This window comes from Myxocyprinus asiaticus, chromosome 33 (assembly GCF_019703515.2).
Source record: "Myxocyprinus asiaticus isolate MX2 ecotype Aquarium Trade chromosome 33, UBuf_Myxa_2, whole genome shotgun sequence".
Lineage (NCBI taxonomy): Eukaryota > Metazoa > Chordata > Actinopteri > Cypriniformes > Catostomidae > Myxocyprinus > Myxocyprinus asiaticus.
Window position 1 is genome coordinate 38,610,818 of NC_059376.1, and position 22,400 is coordinate 38,633,217.

The following is a 22,400-nucleotide window of genomic DNA, read 5'->3' on the forward strand; positions in this document are numbered from 1 at the left end:
AATCATGCAGATACGGGTCAGGAGCTTCAGTTAATGTTCACATCAACAATCAGAATGGGGAAAAAATGTGATCTCAGTGATTTCGACTGTGGGTTGATTGATGGTGCCAGACGGCTGATTTGAGTATTTCTGTAACTGCTGATCTCCTGGGATTTTCACACACAACAGTCTCCAGAGTTTACTCAGAATGGTGCCAAAAACAAAAAACATCCAGTGAGCGGCAGTTCCGTGATTGGAAACGGCATGTTGATGAGAGAGGTCAACAGAGAATGGCCAGATGGCTCAGTACATATACACACACACATATATTCATACAGTATAAATATATATATACATACAGTATATATACAGTATAAATGTGTATGACACATACTGTTTGTATATAGGCCTACATTCCTTGTAGAATGCTAGATTCCTAAAATAAAATGACAATAAAGGACTGTAAGATCACAAGACAACAATAGACAACATTATTAAAACATTTATTTTGTTCTCTGGCATATGTGAAAAACACACACTGACCATAACTATTTGCCATAAATCATTTCTGAAATAATTTTTTACTATTTGCTGTAGGTTTTTATTGAATGAAATTTGAGACCAGAAACACTAAGAAAATGTAATCTGCAAGATTCAGAAAACAATGAGTCATACAATCAGCATACAATCATGCTCCTCTGTTTTCATTTAAGGAAGTCTTGTGGCAAAGCCTTCTGACCAGCATCCATTTCTTTTCTTTGAATAAATAACAGCTGATTTGCATTACATTTGCTTTGCTTTGTCTGTTAGTGATTGTACCATTCAACAAACAGTCCATCTTCATAGAGACAATGCTTGAGACAATGTAGGTGCGTTTACCCACGCAATGTAGAGTATGAACTCAGCAGAATACATGGATATCCTAAACACTGATTAAAAAATAAAATAAAATAAAAAGTGTAAACTGCCATTCTTTAAATTGATTTCATGGGGAAACACACAGCAGTCATGTCGTAACATAACATTGTGACATAATAAGACTTTCATAATAGGAGTTTCCCATGCAAACTGTCAGTCAAACACAGAATACTTGCCTTAGAACACACAAAATAATACTTTTTACACATACAATTTCCACTTCTTCACATTCTTCTATTTACAAAGTAAAGCCAGTTTAAATGTACATTATTCTTTACTCTGGTGCGTTCTGGATACTGAATATTGATGTTCTGAGACACACCTTTCCTACAGGTTACTTTATAAAAGCACCAACATAACTTTGGCCATGGAGATCAATCTTTTAAGAATTATTAACATTAAATAAATGTTTCCTCTGAACAAGGTTGAACGAGCTAGTTAAACAATTCTAGTTACAATTATTTACATAAATATTAGATGCACAAAGCTAAAATACAGGAATGACTTAAAATAGTGTCTAATTTATTATTTGAGCTTATAATATAAAATAAAATTGAGTATTATGAGACAATTTGAGCTAATCTGAGGAAAAGTGAATTTGCTGTAGCCATTTTTAAGGTGTGCAAATGTTTCTTTAACACCAGTCAAAATCTGCATTTTTAGCAAAACTTGTGGTATTTATTTGGGTTTTACTCTGTTAGTGCTCACAAGTCCAAAATTGCACCATTGTAAACATCTTATGCTACCTTAACGAATCAACCTCATAAATGCAAAAAAGCTTTTTCCTTTTTGAGGTAAAAAAGGGAGAGAAAAAGGGAGATTGTGTTGGGCTATCTGCAAAAAATCATCTGGATGAGAAAGTTTTTTGGACACATTCTATATCTACAGTATGAAGCATATCAAGTGTTCAACAAAGATGCTCGATAAAGTATTTTCTGTTCGCAGTGTTTGCAGTTTATGTTTTACAGTCAGTAACGTTGGCTTTATTATCGTCCTCACCTGGAACAAGCAAAATACAACACAGCAAAACCCTCCCTTTGATGCAGTTCTTCTGTGATTTGTGTTCTACACAGCTGCTCCAAGGGTCACCTGTAAGTACACAGACAGATCTGTAAATATGAGAAACTCAGCAACACTCAGCAAAAAAAATAAAAATAAATTAGCTTGGCACTTTATAAGTGTGTGTGTTTTTTTCCTTTTGAGACATGAACTTGTGGGAACCATGAAGTAATCACATTCACATAAACAATGGTGGGCATGATTCGGAAGTTGCATTTTTGCTCTAAAATAAAAATTTTCCTCCACTGAGGGTTGGGTTTAGAGTAGGGGTTTTGCTAAGGGAGTAGGGTAAATTAAACATGCATTGCTGTTGACCGCATTTCATAATTTACAACTAAAATACAGCTGTTTTTGAGTGCCACCCTGTGGACATTTCACCTCAACAACACTTCCAGCTTCAGCCACTGGGGGCAGTGGTTTCGAATTTTGGTAAGCGCAGACCAATTTCAGCAGCAGAACTTTCGACCTACTGTCGCCGAATTCACAGTGTGATCAGTCTGTAGCTTTTAATGTGGAAAGAAAGTTCTTTTGTTGCATTTTTAAGCTCGAGTGCGGGAACAAAAGGTCAAACAACAACTAAAATTTTGTATGACAATGCGAAAGGGATATGGCCTCTGGACATGAAAAGTTTGGTGTGCTGACACATTGTTTATCTCTTCTAACAACATTCTCTTGTGAGCAACACCCACAAATGTCAGATTGGGAGAGAAAGCATGATATGCCATCACATCCAGTGTGTCTGCTCTGAACAGATCAGTGCTGTTTATATATCATGCCATTGAACACTCCTTTGACAAAACAAAAATGCTTCTTGGAGTCAGTTGTGGTGGATGTGGGTGTTTTCCTTTTATAACAGAAGTGAGTCATGGATGTTTTAGTCATGCTTCTCATGAGTGCAGCATTTTCTAGTAAAGACAAATACATTCCATTTGTAGATCCATTTCTTAGCAAAAGCCGGGATTTATAATAGGTGTTTTTGATAGTGTGAATAAGGTCGCCACCCATTCCATAAATACGGGATTGTCTCATATTTAAAGATGAAATGATGAGTCCCGCATCAAATCAATATGGGATGCAATTTGTCCTGTATTTAAACTGGTCAGATGTCGTCATGGTGAAATCGTTCCAGATCGTTAATTTGACATTGATATGAGTTGGAAAGTTCACCTGCGATGGGTAAGGGGCTGTCTGAAAAGTCCACACATTGTGCTAAAACTGTGAGGTTTTATTTTATTGAAAAACAGAAGGTTCAATAATATGTTCAATAAGATGTACAAAATTACACAGATCGAACAATGTATGAATACAATCACTGAGTTATAAAGACACGAAGTACAGGTGAAAGAAAAAATAAAGAAAATAAAGAAAAAAGAAATATACATATAAACCAACACAAATGTATACATAAATAAGATAAACAAATAAATAAAAATAAATATATTTTTATATGTCATGGGTCAGGAAAGTTCTAATTTGATCATAAAAGAAAGGTTATAAATTATTTAGTAACGCATTTTTTAATAACTCTAAAAGCATTTATTGCTAAAACTGTGGAGGATATGGCAAGGGACCATCTAAATATGTCACATATGCCCTTCATGAATAGATCATTTTGAGACCAAAACCAAGCAAAAGAGCAGCATTGTTTGTTCCTGTGGCTGTCAAATTCAACAGTGGCACAATAGCACACTCAACTGACAAACATTATGAATCATAGCCTCAATGATCCGGTTCAAATACAACACTATGAGAACGAGCAAAATGATTGACAGGTGAAAAGCATCAATGTCCGCGGACACATTTTTGTTTGCTGTTTACAAATCCTACAGCTGTCACAGAAACTGGTGAGATATCTCAGGACACTTGTTTCATTCATATATTTAAGGGAGTAGGAAGTGTAAACATTGTGGTGCTTTCAAAAAATTATTTTGATCCAAATAGACTGACATGGTAACCTTGGCTCAACCAATGGCGTGAGTTTGGGGTGGGGCTATCTGTTTGTCCATCCAATGGCAGGGGGTAAATATTCTGGAAACCTGTTTGAAGTGGTCATTATTTTGGCTTAACATAGTCTGCATACTGTTATTCTATCTTTTTCCAAAATCCATAAACCAAGATCAAAATGATGAATTCTAACTACTCTAACTACTCAGATTTGAAGCTACATCCATCAATCTATGTGTCTGTCTGTCTGTCCGTCTGTCTGTCTACACTATCTATCTATCTGTCCGTCCATCCATCTGTCCGTCTATCTATCTATCTATCTATCTATCTATCTATCTATAGTGCTGTGAAAAAGTATTCTTCTGTTTTTGAGTATTTTTCATACTAAATTGTTTTAGATCTTCAAACGAGATATAACATAAAACAAAGGCAACCTGAGTAAACACAAACTACAGTTTTCAAATATATATATATATTTTTATTGAAGTAAAAGAGTTATCCAACACCTATATCACTCATGTGAAAAACTAACTGCCCCCTTAAACTTAATAGCTGGTTGTGCCACCTTTAGCAGCAACAACTGCATCCAAACACGTCCGATAACTAAAGATCAGTCTTTTCACAACACTGTGGTGGAATTGTGTCCCACCCTTCTTTGCAGAACTGCTTTAGTTCAGCCACATTGGAGGGTTTTCGAGCATGAACTGCCCGTTTAAGGTCCTGCCACAGCATCTCAATTGGGTTCAAGTCAGGACTTTGACTAGGTCACTCCGAAACTTTCATTTAGCTTCTTTTAAGCCATTCAGAGGTGCACTTACTCCTACGCTTTGGATCTTTGTCTTGCTGCATAATCCAGTTGCGCTTGAGTTTCAACTCACGAACTGATCACCAGATGTTCTCCTTTAGGATTTTCTGGTAGAGAGCAGAATTCATGTTTCCCTCAGTTATTGCAAGTCACCCTGAAGCAGCAAAGCATCCCCACATCATCACACTACCACCACCATGCTTCACTGTTTTTGACTTTTTGTGGAATTCTGTATTTGATTTTCCCAATGTGTAAAAGGACCCCTGTCTTCCAAACAGTTCCACTTTTGACTCATCAGTCCACAGAACATTCTCTAAAAAGGTTTGAGGATCATCAAGGTGTGTTGTGGCAAAATTCAGACGAGCCTTAATGTTCTTCTGGGTTAGCAGTGGTTTTCGCCTCATCACTCTTCCATGGATGGTATTTTTGGCCAGTGTCTTTCTGACAGTAGAGTCATGAACAGTGACCTTTATTGATGAGAGAGAGGCCTGCAATTCCTTGGCTTCTGTCCTTGGCTTTTGTGTGACTTTCTGAATGAGTCGTCGCTGTGCTTTTGGAGGAATTTTGGAAGGTCGGCCACTTCTGGGAAGAATCACTGCTGTGCCAAGTTTTCTCCATTTGGAGATAATGGCTATCACTGTGGTTCTTTGGAGTCCCAGAGCTTTTGAAATAGCTTTGTAACCTTTCCCAGACTGATGTATTTCAGTCACCTTTTTCCTCATCATTTCTGGAATTTCTTTTGTCCTTGGCATAGTGTGCTACTGGGTGAGAACTTTTAGCCAACTTCATGCTGCTGAAAAAGTTCTATTTAGGTGTTGATTTGATTGAACAGGGCTGGCAGTAATCAGGACTGGATGTATCTAGTCCAGCTGAACCCCATTATGAATACAGTTTCATAGATGTGGGAATTTAGTTACTAAGGGGGCAAATACTTATTCACACAGGCCCAGTTGGAATTGGATAGCTTTTTTGCTTCAATGAATAACATTATCATTTAAAAACTGTATTTTGTGTTTACTCTGATTGCCTTTGTTTTATGTTAGATTTTTTTAAAACAGTTTAGTATGAGATATACACAAAAACAGAAGAAATCTTTTTCACGTATCTGTCTGTCTGTCTGTCTGTCTGTCTGTCTATCTATCTATCTAACTATCTATCCTTTGTTATGCAGTTCCTAGGGTGTTGCTAGGTGTTTGCTCACTGACCCAAAATTAAGAGTCCACCCCTAAGTCTCTATGATTTTCTGGTCCCTAGATATGGCTCTGGTCCCTTCTTTAATGTAAGTCTATAATCACAAAAACATAAGCAGCCTCAATAGACTGTACATTGCCATTCATTTGAGGTCAGTAGTTCTAGTAGATGCCTCATTATCAAAATTGATTTGTCATACTGACATCTCGACCTGTTTCTGTGTAGTAGCCAGGGGAAAATTTCCCTGTTTAAGGGCAGAGGAGTGATAGGGCAAGTGTAAGACTGCGGTAACTCTCCTCTTCAGGGATCAACACAACTAACAAAACAGGTCATTGCTTATAACTGTCAATCAACTGTCAAGTTGATGATCTGCATTAGCATTTGTTTATTCAATGACAGAACTGTATACTTCAGCACTATGTATGTACAGTATACATATGAATATGACATACATACGAAAAGAAACTGCGGTAACACTTTACAGTAAGGTTGTGTAACGCAATAGTTGTTAGTTAGCGCAATAGTTAACATGAACTAACAATAAATAACACTTAAATAGCATTTATAGGTAACACTGTACAATAAGGATCAATTTGTTAACATTAGTTACAGTTTTTCACAATTGCTTAGACATGTCTTGAAACCCAATTTATCACAACTTTAAACACAAAACCAAATCTTCAAAAAACTAGATTCACAAAACCCCTGACTCTTCTGGCAAAATCAAACAATCGCCTCAAAACCATTTCATCTGTGCTCAAAATCAAACGATGCTACACACAGCCAGTCAATTTATAAACACTATAGAGCGTTCATTAGACACTACATCAGAAAATGGAGGACACAGCGTCCAGGGCATGTAGTTATAGATTGTTTTTATTTTTTATTGTATATAGTAAGTACATTTTGCAATTACTGTCAAAAAGAAATATATAGTAATCACAACTTACAGTAGTATAGTGAATATACTGTATACTGTAAGTACTGCAGGTAATACAGTACTGAATGTCTGTATATTCAGCACTCGCATACTGTAAAAATACAGCAGCCCAACTGCAAAACCCCAAAGAACAAAACACTAATCAGTGTTTCCCAACCCTTTTCCTGGAGGCCCCCTAGCACTGCACATTTTGTATATCTCCCTTATCTGAAATACCCAATTCAGGTCTTGGAGTCTCCACTAACGAGCTCATGAGTTGAATCAGGTGTGTTTGATTAGGGAGATATCCAATATGTGTAGTGTTGGGGGGCCTCCAGGAACAGGGTTGGGAACCTCTGCTCTAAATGAAAAACACATTACAGTACAATCAAAAATGTTGTGCAACTGTAAAATCACAGTCAGTGAGAGATTAATTCTGCCTCAGCATCACTGTGTTGTAGTTGTACTTAACTTTTGCTGCCCGTGTTTACCGTTTGGCAACACGAGTGCATCACAGTGAGAAATGTGTTTAAGTGAGTGAGAATGTGTTTAGAGTTTTGCAAAAAGAGTGACTGATTCGACAAATGGGTTTAGGCCTTTAGGAAAATGGGGTTTAGTGTTTTAGCAATTCAGAAAAACTGTAATACATTATGAGCTAACAATGAATATTTAAACCATCCAGTTTGAAAAATGAAGAAATCAGCAGTCTGTGAAGCTGCATGCATGTTGAGTAATCTAATAATCAAAATTTTACATTATACATCATAATCAAAAATATAAAAGAGTCGAACTACATCTGTTTATTCACATTACAATTAATATACTCCTAAAATGTGCAACAGAGAAGAGAATTTGTATTATTAAAACTGTTATTAAGTGCAGTTGTTTTAAAAACATCATAAATTCATTAGCTGCAGAATCAGCTTTCATCAATGTTCTTCTAAGCACACAACTTTAGTAATTCATTTGCTTAGTTTCTTTGCTTCAGCATCCAAATATCACTGGCACACAGAGGACAACCATATCAACAAGCATCAATTCAGGAATGTCATGCAGGCTTAGTGATTTTTGCTTCTAAAAGCTCAGTAATATGGACGTAACGAGATGTGCTGCTTCAAACTCGAAGAAGCAAATGTGTGCTGCAGAGATAGAGAACAAGAGCAAAATAACCCCAAAAGCATTTCACTGTTATTTAAAAGAGTGAGATAGAAAGCAAGTAGAGAGAGAGAGAGAGAGAGATGCTATGGGTATAAAAATGTGAGGGGGCACTCATTACAATTCACTTAAAAGTATTCAGGGCACCTAAAATCTTGATTTTAAAGCACTGAATTGCCTAACAATCCCATCTTCGAAGCTCTGAGGACAGTTTATTGCAACAAAATATATGACTGCACATAATTTCTCGGCAGATCCCTGTTATAAGTCATTTGACAGCAGCTTGCCATAAACCATTAGAGATCACTAGAGCAAGTTAGGGATTTTCTCTGAATTCTAGTTCATGGTGGTACTTATATTCTATAAAAAGACAAAACGTGTTGCCATGATGCTAGGGAGATAAGGATGGTTGCCAGGGTCTTGTGGTTGTGATTTAGGTGATTGATCACCTGGACTACCAGGTGATGGGACCAATGTGGACCATCTTGTTCAACTTGGTTAGGGCTGATAGGCTACCATGGCTAAACTGGTGAGATCCTAGCTGAGCTGATTAACCACATTCAAAAACACAGCTCTGACCTAACTGGTTGACCAGTTTGATCACCGTAATCTCATGTGACCTGGTTTGTCCAGCAGGGTTTTTCAAGGGTTTGGGTATGTAAGTGGGTGTTACCTACTAGGACCTGCTACTGCGTCCTGTCTGGCTCAATCTTAGTTTCTCCATTCTGCTTCTCATTGATGGATTTCTGCGAGAGGCGTGAGGACATGGTGGCAGCTTGCACCACAGCCTTGAAGCTGCGCTTGCGTTTCTGTACGTTCTGCTCTGGGTGGAAGATGATGACGTAGAATTTCGGCATGTAGAGCATCCCCAGAGACACAGACGCACTCAGACTCATGGAAACGGTCAGGGTAGTCGTCTGGATGAACATCTAGACACAGAGATGATACATCAAGAGTTAGAGACCACAGGATCATCTAAACACTGAGATTTACACTTACTTGGCAAACAGGTTACTTTCTGTGAGTTAGTCACCTAAAAATAGGAGAAAAAATACATTGAAGTTTTTTTTATTTTCTGGTAAGGTGTTTGTTTGGTGATATTTCTGCTGTTTGCCCACATCCCTGAAAAAGTTTGGTTTCTTCCATTGAATAAACTAGGCTCAAGAAAGAAAGGTCACATATGTGATCTCTTTAAAGTCCCCATGAAATCAAAATGGGAGTTCTGAATTTTTTTGTTCACGTATTTTAGCTTTGATGTGAGATAATTCAGAATTATTTTATTCTACTGACAGCCTTTGTTTTATTGACAGGCAACCGTAAGAAATAAAAACAAACCTGCAAATTTACTTTCACTATCACTAGGTTTACTGAATCTTCCCTTGTTAATATTCCTCAAAAATACATGTAACCAAGTAAACTTAATTTAACAGAGTTGTGTCAATGAAAAAAAGTTTACTCTAATTAATTTATGTTGGGACAACATGAATATTTTTTGTTTGGTGTCATTTATTGCTAGTTCCTAGTGTTATTTGATATGTTTTTGAATATAATGAGAGAATATAAATGGGGATACTTGCTGGTGCCTAACGTTTATGTTGCCATTGTGTTGAAGAGTGGAGCTTGAGTTTTGGATGAGGACAATAACATAAGGTGCATGATATTTATTGCTCTCTTTATTGAGCAATTGCTTTGCTAACCATAGCATAGTTATCAAGATGCACTCTATAGTGCTTCCCACCAGCATGTATTTAGCATGCTAACATTGACCCTCACTAGCTAATATATAAAGAATTAAAATATTAATTTGAGTCTAATTTAGTTGGGTTTACCCAATTCAAGTAGGTTCCTATTCACAAAGTACTTGAGTTGAGATTACATAGTAATTTCAAGTTACGAAAACTAATTTCAAACATGTGGAACCTCTGTTGATGATTAAATCAAGTTCAGCCAAAGAGTTATCTTTTGAGTGTATTATGAAAAATAAATAAAATAAAAAAATCGTATTTGTAAGAAATATAGGGTTGTATTTCAGGATTCTCTGTAAAGCTGCTTTGTAATAATATTAACTGTGAAAAGCGCTATACAAATAATTTTTAAATTGATTGTGAAAATGTTTCTCTTTGGGTTTATCTAGCCTAACTTAATAAAAAGTAAATATTTTCCAGATACTATTTTAATCATTTAATTTTGCTTTAGTACAATGACAATATAAAAGCCACTTATATAATTTTGCAAACATGTCTTTATAATTTCACGTTTACAATTTTTCTCACAAAGGGTCCCTCGCAAGTGGATCATCATGTGTCAAAAAATTGTAAAACCGCTGTTCTAATGTACTCCTAAAAGTTCACTTTTAGCAGATATATGAATTCTGTATAAAATTTACAGTCTTTCCCTTCCAGGAAAACTGACATTATTGGTGACTCATCATACATTCACTCATTGTGTCCAATAAAACACTCTCTAGAATGAGATTGTCCTCTCATGGTTCATGGTTGTGATGCAAATTCAAGTCTATTAGCTATTCAAAAAGCACTTTGATATGTCTCACCTGATCAAAACTATTTTATTGGGTCTTCAATGGCTCAGTTGTTTCTCTTAGACAGTCCCCTGCTTCCCATTTGTTTCTCCGGAGAAAAAGACCCCAGTATTCTCACAGGTCTCGTCTAGAGCTTCAGAAGAGATCTCAACAATTTCTCAACCTGTGCTACGATTTGCAAAGATACCAAAGTCTGCAATCAAAATTTCTCATCAAATTCTTTTTAAGACCAGATCATCTGAGCTACGCTACTCACATGAATTTTACAGATTTATACTCTTACTGTACGTCAACAATTGTCTCAACTGTGTCTAGGTGCAGTTTAGGTAAAACATCTGAGCTAATGCTTTTATTTGAAACATATCTGAGAACTCCTAGAGTCTCCTGAGCTATGAAAGAGCAATCTTAGAGTAATAAAATGTGCTTTTGGAAAGAATGCCGTGCATCAAAAGACACAATAAACACTGTCAAAATGCTCATATATAGACTCCAAAACTAAATAAAGGCACAACTGCGCACAAAAGGGTGCCCACCAGGAAATGGCACATATATTATTAGCGGCATGAAATGGTGTGAAGCAACCTGGTTCGTTTAATCTATGCAGCAATAGCTCATGCTCTAATTCGCTAATTCCCGCTGACGAGGCTTCTGGCTTTATTAAGATGAGTAGACATTGTCTTTCAGGCCTCCAAACATTCCTGTTATCAGCCTCCCTCCCACAGTCAAACCCCCGGAACCTCTTTGGTGGGCGAAAGAGTCTTTGTCTCTGTGTCATGGTGTGTCTTTGGGAGATAAAGGGGAGAAGTGAAATGTTGTCTTTTTTCTTCTCAAATCATCCTGCGATATCCAAGGCCTCTTCAAAAGAGAAACTGCGAGCAATACAATTTGGACTTGCTATCGTAAAGCTGGCAGGTTGTTGCTAACTTCAATGCCTACACATTGAAATGACTTCATTTCAAATATTTTTTTACTTAAGGACTTAAATGTCGACTAAGCTCAGCTCTTTTGTTGAGGGATTGCAGCAGAACTGTGAGAACATTTTGTGGTGTAAATATCAGGAGTTGTTTCACAGAGAAGGTGGTGTTGTATTTCTATATGTTGTGCTTTTAAGATGGGGAAGGCAACATTTGAAATGTTATTTTGTAATATGCCTCTCTATAATATTGTATATGCATAAAATAGTGAGAGTCATATTCTCACTGTCAATGAATGTGGCATTCATTACAGTTTTTATACAGGAAAAGTAATACAGAAACAACTAGTCATGCCAGCGGAGAATGCAAAATACATGACATTATGCTGTAATTGTAGGAAAAACTTGGATGAACAAATGTCTATTTTTAACACACACACACACACACACACACACACACACACACACACACACACACACAAAAGATGTAAGGCACAATGTTAGGGACTGGCAGCCTCAGTCACCATTCACTTTCATTGTATGGAAAAAGATGCAATGAAAGTGAATGGTGACTGAGACTAACGTTCTGCCTAACATCTTTTGTGTTCCACAGAAGAAAGAAAGTCATTCAGGTTTGGAACAAGATGTGAGTTGATGACAGAATTTTTGGGTGAACAATCACTTTAAACAAAAGTTCATAAATAAATGAGTTGAGTTAGTGGGTGTAAAATCATTTTTTCAGGAATGTTCCAGGTTCAATGCAAGTTAAACTCAATCGACAGCCTTTGTGGCATAATGTTGATTAACACAAAAAATATTTTGACTTGCCCCTTTTCTTTAAAAAAAAAAAAAAAATCAAGGTTACAGTTGTAACGATGCTGAGCGATGCGATAAACGAAGAGACGATGGAATGAAGAACCCAAGTGCAATTTTATTTACATAAGTGATATCCAATAACCCTAACTATAAACATGAACTAAACAAAACATAAACATGAACTTGACTTGACTAAACTTGACTTAGCTTAAACAACGTTACATAAACACAATACCTGACAAAGGAAAATGGAAAACTTGAGGGCTTATATACATGGACAAGGGGAAAAACAAAGATGAGGAAACCAATGAACAGACATAACTGATAACAAGACAATAACCCAATGAAAACAAGACACAAGAACATGGAGGGAAACAGGAATCACATGACTAGGGAACACATGACATGAAACAGGAACTAAACTTAAAACACAATAAACACGACATATTTTTCAAAGTTCAATAGGGAGCTGGAGGGGGTCTTGAGGCATGGCTTGGCAGGGCGTGGAGCATGGGATCAGGGTGGAGCCCGTGGGGGGTGGAGCCATGGAAGGCGGAGCCTTGAGAGGCTCGAGGGGTGGAGCCATGGAAGGCGGAGCCGTAAGAGGCTCGAGGGGCAGAGCCATGGAGAATAGACGAAGACTCGAAGGGCCAGGGTGGAGCCGGAGGCAGGGAGGACCAAGGCGGCGCCGGAGGCTCGGAGGAGCAAGGCAGAGCTGGGGGATCGGAAGACTGAGGCGGAGCCGGTGGGACTGAGGACCAAGGTGGAGCCTTAGGGAAGGAGGTCCCCGGTGGAGCTGATGGATCAGACAGACGAGGCGTAGCCAGAGGATCGGAGAGCCAAGGCGGAGCCAGGTGACTGATTGACCAAGGCGGAGCTGGAGGGATGAGGGACCCGGTAAAGCCAACAGGCTGAAGGACCGTGGTGGAGCCGAGGGAACGTAGAGCGAGGTGATGTCAAGGGATCGACAGGCCAAGGCGGAGTCCAGGGCTTGGAGGGTCTAGGTGGGGTCGGAGGGTCGAAAGTTCCCCTTGCCTGATCAGGAGAACTAAGGGTGGGTACAAGGGCGGGAACCATCTCCAGGTCCAATAGCTCAGATGTGCTTTTGACATGGCATGGAGCAGACTCAGGCGTGGCTGTGAAGTGGCATGGAGCAGGCTCAGGCGTTGCTGTGACGTAGCATGGAGCAGGCTCAGGCATGGCTGTGACGTGGCGTGGAGCAGGCTCAGGCATGGCTGTGACGTGGCGTGGAGCAGGCTCAGGCATGGCTGTGACATGGCGTGGAGCAGGCTCAGGCATGGCTGTGACGTGGCGTGGAGCAGGCTCAGGCATGGCTGTGACGTGGCGTGGAGCAGGCTCAGGCATGGCTGTGACGTGGCGTGGAGCAGGCTCAGGCGTGGCTGTGACATGGTGTGAAGCAGGCTGAGGCGTTGATGTGACATGGCATGGAGCAGGCTGAGGCGTGGCTAAAGATGGCGCTAGCTCAGCAGCCATGACGTGGAACTCTGGCTCGGCGGCAATGACGTGGATCTCTGGCTCCGCGGCCATGACGTGGAACTCTGGCTCGGCGGCCATGTCGTGGGACGCTGGCTCGTCGGCCATGTCGTGGGACGCTGGCTCGTCGGCCATGACGTGGGACGCTGGCTCGTCGACCATGACGTGGGACGCTGGCTCGGCGGCCATGTCGTGGGACGCTGGCTCGTCGACCATGACGTGGGACGCTGGCTCGGCGGCCATGACGTGGGACGCTGGCTCGGCGGCCATGACGTGGGACTCCGGCTTGGCATCCGCCTCCCCTACAGTGAACATAGAACCAATAATCTGCAGGGCAAGGTCGATATACTGAGTAAGTACTCCGACCGCTAGGCATCAGGGAGGAAACTGGCTCACTTAATCCAAAATGGAAACAGTCTTTGAGGGCGACCTCATTAAAGTCCACCCGGCAGGCCAGAGTGCAGAAATCCTCCACATAATCCTCCAGGGGACGACTCCCCTGACGTAGGCATAGGAGTTGGATTGCTGGGTTTATGGTTAGGTCAGGTATTCTGTAACGATGCTGAGCGATGAGGTAAACGAAGAGACGATGGAATGAAGAACCCAAGTGCAATTGTATTTACATAAATGATATCCAATAACCCTAACTATAAACATGAACTAAACAAAACATAAACATGAACTTGACTAAACTTGACTTGACATGACTCGACTTGACTTGGCTTAAACAACGTTACCTAAACACAATACCTGACAAAGGACAATGGAAAACATGAGGGCTTAAATACATGGACAAGGGGTAAAACAAAGATGAGGGAACAATGAACAGACAGAACTGATAACAAGATAAAAGACAATAACCCAATGAAAACAAGACACAAGAACATGGAGGGAAACAGGAATCACATGACTAGGGAACACATGACATGAAACAGGAACTAAACTTTTCAAAATAAAAGACATGAAAAACATGAATCAACAAAATCAGATGACAACAGTGAGGCATTTACAATGGAAGTGAATGGAGCCAATTTTTGGAGGTTCAAAGGCAGATATTTGAAGCTTATAATTTGATAAAAGGACTTACATTAATTCTTCTGTTAAAAATGGTGTGCTATTTGAGCTGTAAAGTTGTTTACATTTTTATGGTCATATAGGGTTGTAAGGTTTACAGCGTTAAGTGGTCATGGCAACAAAGTTCTAAAATTAGACATAACGTTACATAGAAAAGGCTAATAATGCGATTTTATCATTCTAAAATCATGTTAACATGCATACTGTTTACGTCTTGTGGCTATACTTTTGAAACAGAGAGAATTTTAATGTTTACAGATTGGCCCCCATTTAATTCCATTGTAAATTTCTCACTCTAACCGAGATTTTTGCTTTTTTTAAAGAAAAAGAGGGACAAGTTTGAAATAGAGATTTGTGTTAACATTATCCCACAAATGCTGTTGATTGAGCTTGTATTAAGCCCAGAATATTCCAGTCTGAAATTTACGTGAACATGACAACATACAGTATTTGTAACACATTATAACATGTTTGGCTGCAGGTTTCCAGTGAAATGTTCAGCTGGGGGCGCCAAAAGCGAGTAAAATGGTGTCATATTCAGACGAGGTATTAAGGTGAATTTTAGATTAATGTTTTTAAAACATACCTCCCTAACGTAAAACTTTTTAAAAACCTAACCAGTAGTGTTTTAAAATATAAATGAGACCTTTAAAAAAAGACATCCTTACCAAATCAACGCCTAAACCTAACCATAAGTGTTTTACAATATAAATGAGATGTTAAAAAAGACATCCTTACCTTATCGACACCTAAACCTAAACATTAGTGTTTTAAAATGCAGAAGCAAATTGAAAAATCACATTTTCTGATCCAATCACATCATTTTGTACCACTTCTATTACTCTATCATGTCATGTCTCAGCTCGAGTTCATGGCTGGACTTGATCCGCAGCCCTCCTACTCTAAGTCCAATGTCCTAGGTGAGCTACCGCACACACTAAGCATGTTGTAATAAGTGTATATATGTAGGTGGGTTTGTAATACAAGCATTAAAATTTATAGTTTTTCAAAAGATGTGTTAGAGTATAAGTGGGTCGATATCATAACATAGCAGGGTCTGAGTTATAGAGAGAAAAATAAGTATTTATAAAGTCATAATCAGCCATTAAAGTCAGGATTTGAGTGAAAGTGAATAAAACACACAGTTGTTGTAGTGCCTTTAGTGTTCATTTAATCTGGAAACCGCTGGGAATTGTACCTGGAGACACATATAACACATTTAGCAAAAATGCATTTAGAGTCACATTTCACAATGAGACCAGGTTGGAATATTCCTTTAACCAATCATTTCCCTTAATTCCTACTGTTCCAACAATGAATGTGATCCAGGAACATATCCAGCTTTATCATGTTGTGTGAATAGAAAATACAAAGTTAAGTACTGTATATATATATATATATATATATATATATATATATATATACAGTGTGTACAGTAGTTATATAATATACATCTAACCTTCTCTGTGGACTGTGCTGTGCCAAAGAAAATAGGCACAAATGCCAGCCAGACGATGCAAGTGGTATACATGGTGAAGCCGATTGGTTTTGCTTCGTTGAAGGTCTCGGGTACGCCACGGCTCTTGACAGCGTAGACTGTGCATGTGACCATCAGCAAAATACTGTAGCTCAGACAACAGATGAGTGACAAATCAGACATGTCACACTTCAGGATTCCACGTGCCAGCTCTGGATTGGGCGGCCGCAATTCTTCATAGTCCACGATGGTGTGTGGCGGCATCACGCCAAACCAGACAAACACACCCACCACCTGCAGAGAAAGAGAAATGGGAGGAAATAAAAGCTTATGATCAACGCAGAGACTCAGACAGAAGGACAGACGCATTTGTCAAGGGATTGATGTTGAGCAGTGGTTAACTGGTGGATCGTGACCCAAAAATGGGTTGCAGGGCTGTTCTGACATAGTTGTGGACTGCAGGGTAAAATTCATTATGCACATAATAAAACATAACTAACTGTATAATAGTGTATAATTAATAGAGCAAAATAAAGAAGCATTGCAACTTTTTAAAGGGAGGAGAAAATCTTTTGTTGTTCACGTCAAAAGCTATGCGTCCAATCAGATTCAACAGTAGTTTGGTTCAAATTTGTCACTTTGTTGTAGCTGTAGCCAAATTTGGTAGATGCCAACATGGAACAGTTGCATGACATGCCCTCATCCTCAAAGACCATGAACAAAACTAGACAAGGAAAAAGAAAATAAGACCCAGACCTCATAATAAAAAATGGGTTCATCCCTAATGAAAAAAACAAAACAAAAACAGGGTGAGGTCTCAGCTGGTTTAAGCAGGTCTCCCAGCATGGCTAAGCTAATGTTTAGAAAGTCCTGTACCCAAAACTATACTAAACACATCAGAACAGACCAGCCTGACTTGGTAATGAGGTTTTAAAAATTAGACATGGTTTGTGCCAACAACAATATGGTTTGTGCTGTGAATTATTGGCTGCCGAGAGCATGACCATATCGAAATTTAAACATTTAGAAACCAAAATTGTCCTATATTTTGCTATTTAACTTATGTCATATTAAAATGTTTTGCATATTGTTGAGTGTATCTGGTTAAAAGTAATATTAATACATTTTAAAATATAACTAAAAATCTTTAATTTTTGTACAGTAAACCATCTGGACCGTTCTATTGTTGTTAATATCAAATGCTGTGCACACTGAAAACCCTAATAAGTTGACTCAACTCTATTGATTACGTAAACTCTTTCCCTCGATTGAATTGAGTAAAGGCGTCTCCAAAACTTGTACAGTTAAGTTCACTTAACTTAGTGTTCATATGGAATTAACTTAAAGGAATAGTTCTCCCAAAAATGAAAATTATCTCATTATTTACTCACCCTCATGCCATCCCAGATGTGTATGACTTTCTTTCTTCTGCAGAACAAAATTGAAGATTTTTAGAATAATATTTCAGCTCTGGAGATCCATACAATGCAAGTAAATGGGTGCCAAAATGTTGACGCTCCAAAAAGCACATAAAGACATCATAAAAGTAATCGATACTACTCCAGTGTTTTAATCCATATCTTCAGAAGTGATATTATTGATGTGGGTGAGAAAAAAGATCAAAAGAATGTCAAAGTGAAAGTTAAAGTTAAAGTGGAGATTGAGCAGGAAGGAGAATTTCTAGCCAAAAAGGACTTAAATATTGATCTTTATTCTCACCCACATCTATAATATCACTTCTGAAGATATGGATTAAAACACTGGAGTCATGTGGATTACTTTTATGATGTCTTTATGTGCTTTTTGGAGAGTCAAAATCTTGGCACCCATTCACTTGCACTGTATGGACCAAAACAGCTGATAGAAATCTTCACTTGAGTTCAGCAGAAGAAAGAAAGTCATACACATCTGGGATGGCATGAGGGTGAGTAAATGATGAGAGAATTTTCATTTTTGGGTGAACTATTCCTTTAACTTTTTAAGTTAAGGTAACTAGATGCAGGTAGACTTAACTCAAGAGTTGCTATTTAAATGCTGTCGTTTCAACTTTTTTCATCCTTTTTTCAAATTAATTTGAATTGAATGGACTCACATTTAGGTCATATAATCACACAGCTTAAATAACGAAGATTACAACTGATTCTAGGTCTATCAACTTATTTTTCACACATAAATGCATATATGAAAATACACACTGAAATAGTGTTAACAGGGTTCAAGTTGACCAAAGGGGACACAGATCACTCTAATGGTGACATCACAAAACAACTATTTGCAACAAAACAACATAAATAATACCACAAAAGTGGTATAAGTAACAACTATTTAAATGTCCCCATATGTTCCCTATGACCAAGGAAACATAATTAAATAATTCAAGCAAGGCACTGTGGGTATTCCCCATAGCCTCAATTTTGTACTCAGTTGTTATTAACACTTAAAATCTTAAGTCTATATATATATATATATATATATATATATAAAAAAAAAACAAGTTAAAGGAACTGACATTTCAAGTAATGTTTAATTAAGACAACTTGAAAATCTACGAAAAGCGAACTACAATATTTGAGTAGTGTTTTTACTAGTTGAATATTTAAAGCTGAACAAGTACTCAGTTAATCAATTACTCGTACACATCCTTACTTATGACATCAAAACACTTTTACTATCGTGCATTACTTGTAAGGTGATACATTCTGATGTTTGCAAGTAAGCAATTGCGTATTTCATCTCACATTTGCTTTTTATGACATTATCGGTTAGGTTGAGATTTAATGTTTATGGTAGGGAGGTAGGATTTGTTGATTTAAAACTCCATCGGACATTAACCTTAAAAACCTCATCTGTTTGGGAGAAAATGTAACTGTTTTAGTGCCACCCAGTGGACATTTCACCTCAGAACTCCCGTGAAATGTGTAATGGACTATGTAATGTCATTTTGCTAAAATGTCGCCACAGTCATCTAATATTTATGAGATCAGGCTGATATTTTTGTTTACTTTTTGTACAGTAAACCATCTGGAATGTTAGGTCACCATTTGATGTCCAATATAAAAACTGGGTCGTGAAGCAAAACCAGTTGAGAAGCACTGATATAAAATAAAGTGTAAGAAAAGCTGTATTTTAGCCAGTCTTCTCCAGCCACAACTGCACTTAATGTCTGCAAGAGAGACTATAAATAAGATTACTATTTAAAATAGGCCAACTTTCAACTCGATTGCTCTTAATGATGGGTTTTAAAGTGCTTTCTTCTAGACACAAAAGAAGCTATACAATGTTCTCCTTGCTTTATAATGCTGCAAAGTCATTCGTCGTGTAAGTGCAGAGGGTCAGTGAATGATGTTCTTTGCACCTGTTCACAACAAGAACATTCACACTAGAAAGTGTGAACCTGATCGAAGGTGCTCATCAAATAACGTGCACAACTTTCAGAGAAACTTCTGCAGCTGGGAGGAGAACGGAACAGCAGCCGGGTGGCCGGCGTGTTGCCGCGGAGACAGATGTTGCTGTCAGAATGCTCGGTGGAGTTCCGCTCTCCACACAGCATCGGTGACACTTCTGCCAAACACACGCCGGAGGAGGTGCCGAAAAATGTCCTGCTGTCAATCATTCTCATGCTAACGTCCTGCTAATCTAGTCTCCCCCACGCTCCGTTTCCAGTGAGTCATGCACATAATTCTGGGGCTTTGCTCAAACTACAAAGGCTTTTTAAATATTCTTTTGTAAAAGTTCAAATCAGCATTTTATATCGCTGGAAAGGTGTTTATCAGCAGATGCAGTTTATAATGGAGGAGTGGGGCTTTCTTGTCACCCATAAATTGCTCAAACATTTATAGCCATGACTGTTGCTGAAACGGTTGCTTTTGCATATTAGCGTTTGCTGGCACAAGCGGAGTGAATCCAAGCACTCAACATGATGAGGTTTGCAGGAAGCTTATCAGCTTCTACACAGAGAACAAACACAGGAGAATCTGCCTGCCTGGAAAAACTGCTATGACAAAACCTCAAAACTCATCCATGTTACAGTAGCTTTAGTTACCATAACCAAAGGTCCAATATTGCTTAAGAACCTATTTTAGCAGACAGCCCTGCTAAAAAAAAAAAACAGGCTTTTTGACTAGCTTAACCAGCAAAGACTTCATTGGTTAACCAGCATTACCACTAGGGCTGGGTATTGATACAGATTTTTTGATTCAAATGATTGCAAATCACAAGCTCTCAATTCTATTCAGATAATGCTGTTAATTATACTAGGGTCCTTTTAACTAGGTACATTATGAAAATATTAAATAATAAAATTGTATTTTATTTGTTTTTCATCATTTTGGTCAAATCCTATTTCCATGTATTCCATCAATAAATATGATAATATATTGCATGTATTATACATTGTTACATGTTTATGTTTTACATGCATAATTTGTACCATTTACAAGAATTTACATTGATTTGTTGGACATGTGCTAGAACCAGCAGTTCTTTAAAGAGTGTTTTTGTTTTGATCAATAACTGACTGTAAAGAACAGAAAGGGTATTAAAAGAGACATTTTTCAATGACATCTGAATTGCGTGGATCTCGTCTTTGGACACACGGACCAAACTTTAACTCTCAACACGCAGTGAAAGGATCTCGCTGCTACACAATCACTGGTGAGTGAGATCTGAATATTTGCCTGCCAGTGGAGACATTTTTAGTCACATAGTGTGAAATTTGGTTGCAAAGGCAAGTGATTTCCTCTCATTGTAGTAGAGGGTTGCGCATGGTGTAAAAGTTCCATCTTGGGATTTAAGAATTGATATCGAGATAATTCGTCGGAAAATCTATATTTTTACCCAGTCCTAATTATCACAAAACTTTACTTTTCTTTTGGAACATGCAAAAGGAAGTGTGAAATCATTGCTTACAGTATAATCAAGACATATTTAACATTTTCCACATTTTTGAAAACATTTTCTGGAGCACGTCCAGAAAAATTCTCATTACCGCAACACGCAAAACCTGAAAAGCTGAGTAATTAAAAAAATTATCAAAACTGATTTGAACTTAATATTTTAAATTTTGAACTTAATATAAAAAAATTATCATAACTCACTACATTTTTTTAAAATAAACAATTTATCTCATATCTCCAAAACATACCAACCAAATAAAATAAATATATATATATATATTATTTTTTTTTTTTTTCAGATTAGTCTGAATATATTTTAATAACTATATGTCTAATGGTTGAGCTAAGGAAAAATGATTAAATTTTACAAGATATTTAATACAAGTTATTTTCTTGTATGTCTTTATTCTTAAGGTATTGGTTCATGTTTCAGTAATAATAGGTAAGATAATTATTTACAGTTTATGTTTAAAAAACAACTCAGAAAACTTAGACGATCTCTACTCATTTCTCTCATGCATATAATTTATCAAACACACAATATTATGAAAATCCTTGAAAATGGTCCTTTGTGATCTGGATGTGCAGTAATGAGAAATTAACCAGAACATTCTTAAATATTCTAAAATAAAACTTGAAATAAACTTGTAATCTTTATGTACACAGTGGAGCACTTGTATTTCAATTGTGTTCAAGTTTCAGAACAGAATTTCAAAATAATTTTAATATAGAAATCCTCACTGCCATTGTTCAAACTTGGTTTCATGACAATTGCCCACTAAAGTTATTAGTTGTAATCGCAATCAAATGAAGCTTTTCTGATTTCTGATTTGCAGTCTCTGAACTGTTTAATTATTACGTACTATAACAATTTTTTTAAAGAAATACACCTGAATAAAATGCTTTGTGATATCATGCTCCACTCAAGTTTTATCAATTGATGAGCTAATTTTCATGCAAATCACGCTATTCATGATAATCTCTGATTCAGATTAATTCAGTAAAGCTTGTCTGAGTGAGCAACATTAGCCAAGGAGGTTGGAGCTTGGCGAAGTATCAATTCTAATCCTACATACTGTTTAGAATGGATATTATGCAAATTGGAATGCAGCCCCTCATTATTGTAAAGTAACAAATTAAATTCAGATTTTTCGACTGCAGGAAACATAACAATAAAATGATAAATAAATGGCTCCAAGCCTTCAATAAAGAGCTACACCTC

The 22,400-nt window shown here is 37.7% G+C and overlaps 1 protein-coding gene across 2 annotated transcripts in view; it reads right to left on the minus strand.

Moving 5' to 3' along the window:
- Positions 1–353: 353 nt before the first annotated feature.
- The window catches only part of LOC127424610 (metabotropic glutamate receptor 6-like), a 79,308-nt gene continuing 57,261 nt past the window's right edge, over positions 354–22,400 (minus strand). The window contains exons 10-12 of one of the 2 annotated variants that reach the window (XM_051669954.1): positions 16,266–16,577; positions 8,648–8,899; positions 354–1,986 (exon numbers count right to left, since the gene is read on the minus strand). In XM_051669954.1, coding sequence (XP_051525914.1) covers positions 8,657–8,899; positions 16,266–16,577 — 555 coding nt within the window. In that variant the 3' untranslated portion in view covers positions 354–1,986; positions 8,648–8,656. Of the gene's footprint in view, positions 1,987–8,643; positions 8,900–16,265; positions 16,578–22,400 lie in introns of both variants that reach the window. The other variant, XM_051669955.1, reaches the window with a different exon arrangement.